The 4,304-nt window shown below is 48.0% G+C and overlaps 1 protein-coding gene across 1 annotated transcript; it reads left to right on the top strand.

Moving 5' to 3' along the window:
- The first annotated feature begins 258 nt into the window (after nucleotides 1-258).
- LOC122175416 (zona pellucida sperm-binding protein 4-like) lies at nucleotides 259-4,304 on the top strand. Its single transcript, XM_042863088.1, has 11 exons — nucleotides 259-510; nucleotides 589-691; nucleotides 1,018-1,173; nucleotides 1,529-1,716; nucleotides 1,872-1,969; nucleotides 2,289-2,419; nucleotides 2,610-2,799; nucleotides 2,872-3,019; nucleotides 3,600-3,678; nucleotides 3,966-4,082; nucleotides 4,160-4,304. The coding sequence occupies exons 1-11, from the start codon at nucleotides 466-468 to the stop codon at nucleotides 4,258-4,260; spliced, it is 1,356 nt and encodes a 451-aa protein (XP_042719022.1). The 5' UTR covers nucleotides 259-465; the 3' UTR covers nucleotides 4,261-4,304.

The following is a 4,304-nucleotide window of genomic DNA, read 5'->3' as shown; positions in this document are numbered from 1 at the left end:
GGTGATGTCAAGAGGCGTTCTGGCTGCTGCTGCTGTTTCTATGCAGTAGTGAGGTATGGCTGAAATGTGAAGGGTGCTGGCTCTTATGTGATATGCTAGTAGTTTTAGTGCTGCTTGTGTAATCTGGGAGCTGTTTACCTGACCCGGCCTTCATAGATTTGAGTAGAATGCTGTGCCAGGATCTACATGTCCTTGGCTGCTAGGTTTCCTCACAACTCTCTGCCTGTGCAGGCCCTTTTGTGGGCTGAGATGCCTTTTTTTTTTTTTTTTTTTAAACCGATTCGTACATTTTTGTACATTGTACAAATTTACATTTGTACATTTGTAGTACACTCATGTCTTTAGCATGGGCTGCTGAATACCCTGCTGCTGTCTCATCTCCTCCTAGATACTGAAGGGAGGGCACATGCTCTGCAGAATGATTCTGGCTGTGGTCTCTGGGTATCTGAATCTCCGGATGGCTCCATGGTAGTGTCAGTTTCCTACACCAGCTGCTATGTCTTTGGATGGGTGAGTGACTTGGGGACTCTCCTGGGGCTGCAATGACTGCTACTCTGGCTGCACTGATTATGTATGGCTCTCTCCCAGGATGGCAATTACTTTATAATTGTTGGGCTGGAAGGGACAGATGCTGCTGGACAAAAGGTTCTTCATGAAGAGAAGCTGTTTATGTGCCCTGCAGACCTTCCTGGTAAGACTGACCGCTCCTGAAGAAGTATGCTGCCTGTTGCCATGAATACCTTTTCTTGTAGATGCCTGTTGCTAGACCTCCTGTAGGTTTGGAGAGGTAGCTTGTATCTGCACAGGTGACATCTTGGAGAATGTCAGTGCAGAGAGCCCTGGTTTTCTGGGTACTTGCTTGTCAGCAGGCTTCTATGTGTGCTCTGAGGCATGTTTGACCCTCACCTGAGTCCATAAAACTTCCCTTGACTTGTATGCAAAATCAAACTAGTGTTCCTTGTGCCCTTGATCCTCTGCTACTGTGCTCTTGCTGCAAGATTCTCCTGTTCCTTGCAGCACTGGATGCTCCTAGCAGTGGTGTCTGTTCTGCTGTCCACAGCCAGGACCGGCTGCCCTGTGCCTCTTCACCCATCAGCCAGGGAGACTGTGAAGTGCGAGGCTGTTGTTACAACCCTAGAGACAAAGTCAAGACTTGCTACTATGGTAACACAGGTGAGTGTGAATGGCCATCCTCCCCTCTGATGCAACAGCTGGCTGGAGTACCTGCTTTCCCTGGCAGAGGATTGGTGTACCAGTCATGCAGATGGCTTAGGGCTGTGGTTCTGGTTGTCAAGGAAACTCATTAACGTATTCAACCAATAATAAGTATTGCAACAGGCTTGGGTTTATGGCTAGAATCAGTATTGCTGAGAGTATCCAGTGCTGGTAGCACTTGTACCAGCATTTCTACCTTGCTTTACTCAGCATATGCTGTGGGAGTTACAAGAAGGTCTTGCTGCTCTTCTCTGTACTGTGTTTGAGGCTGTTTCTCCTTGGACCTACAACTGACTCTTTTTCTCTCCCCTAGTGACAGCACACTGCACACCAGATGGACAGTTTTCCATTGCTGTCTCTCGAGATGTGACCCTGCCACCTGTTATCCTGGACTCTGTGCATCTAGCCAGTGGGCGCAGTGCTGGCTGCATCCCTGTAATGAAAAACAATGCCTTTGTTGTGTACCAGTTCCCCCTCTCTGCCTGTGGCACTACTTTTCAGGTGAGAGTTGCAGCTGAACTAACTGAAGCATGCTGATCTGGAACAACCTGATGTGGCTTTGACTATGCATTGGGCACCCTATGGATTTCCAGAAGCTAACCATTGTTCTCCAGCCTGACTCCAGTGCAGCAAAAATGTCTGTCCTGTCATTGCAGGTGACTGGAGACCATGCCATATATGAGAATGAGTTGGTGGCATCCAGGGATGTGAATATGGGGAGCCTTGGTTCTATCACTAGGGACAGCACTTTCAGGTAATACCCTGGGGCAGGCACTGCTGTAACAAGCAGGAACTTGTCCAGAGAACATGCACACAAGTTTGGAATGTACAGCAGTCACCTGAGTAGGCTAGGGACTGGCATGCCTCCAATTAAAGGGAATAAAACTGGTGCTGATCAATGCCACCCTGTGGACTCGAATTTAAACTCTGAAGAGAATTTTGACTAATTATGAAGAAGCACTGGAGGATACTCTGGAGATATAATTAAGGCAGATACCAGTTTGTGATCTTGGGGAAAAGCTAGGCAATGCCAGAGTACCTATCTGCCTGACCCAGTGTTTTTGTCCCACCAGGTTACATGTCCGCTGTAGTTATGCCATCACTGGGAGCTTTGTCCCCTTGAGTGTTCAGGTCTTCACGCTGCCACCGCTCCCTGCTGTCTCCCAGCCTGGTCCTCTGTCCTTGGAGCTGCGTATTGCCTCAGGTGTGAGAAGTCTACAGGACTTGGTCTGGCTTCTTGGTGTGGGGCTCTGTTCTCTGCTGGGTAATAAGGGAGTGAATTCTATTACTGCTTCTCTGCCACTCTCAAGACTTGATGTCACGGCTATGAAGGATGCTCTCAGTTTCTCTACCTGTTTATTCCTGCTCTAAAATAGCCCTTTTTTCTCACCCAGATGAACGATATAGTTCCTACTACACTGACACTGACTATCCCATTGTGAAGGCTCTAAGAAACCCTATTTACATAGAAGTTAGGATCCTTCAGAGGACAGACCCTGACCTGGTTCTATTACTGCACCACTGCTGGGCCACACCAAGTATAAATCCTCATCAACAGACACAGTGGCCTGTCCTGGTGAATGGGTAAGTGGCTTGTAAACAACTTTGGATGTGGGGGAATGACTTGCACTCATTAACTTCTGGCCTCTTTCTCAGGTGCCCTTATTCAGGAGACAACTATCAGACACAGCTGGTACCTCTTAGTACTGCCTCAGGATTACTGTTTCCATCACATTATCAGCGCTTCACCCTCTACACGTTTACCTTTGTGGACTCTGCATCCCAAGAGCTGCTTTCTGGGCTGGTAAGCAGTCTTCCTTGTTCCCTGGGTTCCTCTTGAATTGGTTCTTATTGCTCACACATTAAGTGGTCTCGTGTCTTCCCTGAGATGATTTTGAGTATAGGCGATGTATCAGTGGAGGAACGTGATGGAAAATGAGATTACTGAAATGGCAGATTACGTAAGTGCTAGCTTGCTGCCCAGGATGTGTTGAAATGGTTTAGTGCATGTGGTCCAACTATACAGATCAAATTTGTAAACTTCATGGCTAAAATGACTTGGAAGTAGCTTTCTGGACTATGAATCTTGTGAATTACTGAGCACTTCAGTGATGAATTTTATTATTTCCTGTGCTGTCTGTTCAGTGCTCCTGAATCAACCAATACTCCAAACTAGTCCCAGCTGTGTACTTAGGCAGTGCTTACTCAACTGACCTAATTCTAGGAGTCTGGGAGATGTGCTGTAATGCCAGATCAGATGTAGTTCGAAGTCCATGTGGATAAAGTATCAAAGCTGCTATGTTGGACAAGTTCAATGTACCACAGCAGGATATAATTTGTCTGTAGATAGTGAGCAATTCAGTTCTGTGTTGCCTTCTCTTTAGGTGTACCTGCACTGCAGTGCCTCAGTGTGCCACCGGTCTGTGCAGGAGTCCTGCACCAACACTTGTCCTGCTAGAGCCAGTAAGTGTCTTTGCCTTGCTGCATCTCAAGGGGCAGCAGGGCTCTGGTCTCCCAGCCAGTGGGCAGGTGCACATGCTGTTCCTTAGTACAGACTGGCAGGCATTTCCTGCTCCTTTCCTCTAAGGCAAGGCTCTTGCCTCCCTGACAGAAATGCAAGGGTCACTGTAGGCTCTTCTCTCTGTTCTGATCCATGGCAGGCTCGTCTGAGGGTTGAGAAGGTGGCCAAAGCCTCCTGACCTTGAGGACTAGGCATCTTTGTAACCTACAACTCTCTTGCTGTTCCACAGGAGGTAAAAGAAGTGCTGAGTATACCCTTAAGGACAGTGCCTCCCGTGTTTCCAGCAAAGGCCCTGTTATTTTCCTGCAGGATGAGCTAAGACAAGTAGCTGATGTGAATGACTTCAGTAAGTGTGCAACTCAGTAGGAGTATGGACCAGTCCTTTCCCAGCCTGGTTCTAACTGGGGCTTCTCTCCTCTACAGGAGCAGCTGCAGCCCCTTGGGCTCTGGGTTTTGCTGCTGTGGCTGCTGGGGCAGTGCTGAGCATGGTGTTGGTGGCTGCTGTGCTGTGGTGGAGAAAGTGATCTCATTACCGGCACCTGTTTTGCAATAAAGTGGTTCCCAAACA

The sequence above is a fragment of the Lagopus leucura genome, unplaced genomic scaffold (genome assembly GCF_019238085.1).
Source record: "Lagopus leucura isolate 7727_CA_CO unplaced genomic scaffold, USGS_WTPT01 Super-Scaffold_739, whole genome shotgun sequence".
Classification (NCBI taxonomy): domain Eukaryota; kingdom Metazoa; phylum Chordata; class Aves; order Galliformes; family Phasianidae; genus Lagopus; species Lagopus leucura.
The sequence above is the reverse complement of the archived record's forward strand: the minus strand, read 5'-3'. Positions and strand labels throughout refer to the sequence as shown.

What these genes read in the sequence shown, in the direction of transcription:
- LOC122175416 (XM_042863088.1), top strand. Translation starts at nt 466, where the DNA reads ATGGTAGTGTCAGTTTCCTACACCAGCTGCTATGTCTTTGGATGG. An exon ending in GCTGCTATGTCTTTGGATGG is followed by an intron (nt 511 to 588) that starts GTGAGTGACTTG and finishes GCTCTCTCCCAG; the next exon opens with GATGGCAATTACTTTATAAT. An exon ending in TTGCTACTATGGTAACACAG is followed by an intron (nt 1,174 to 1,528) that starts GTGAGTGTGAAT and finishes TCTCTCCCCTAG; the next exon opens with TGACAGCACACTGCACACCA.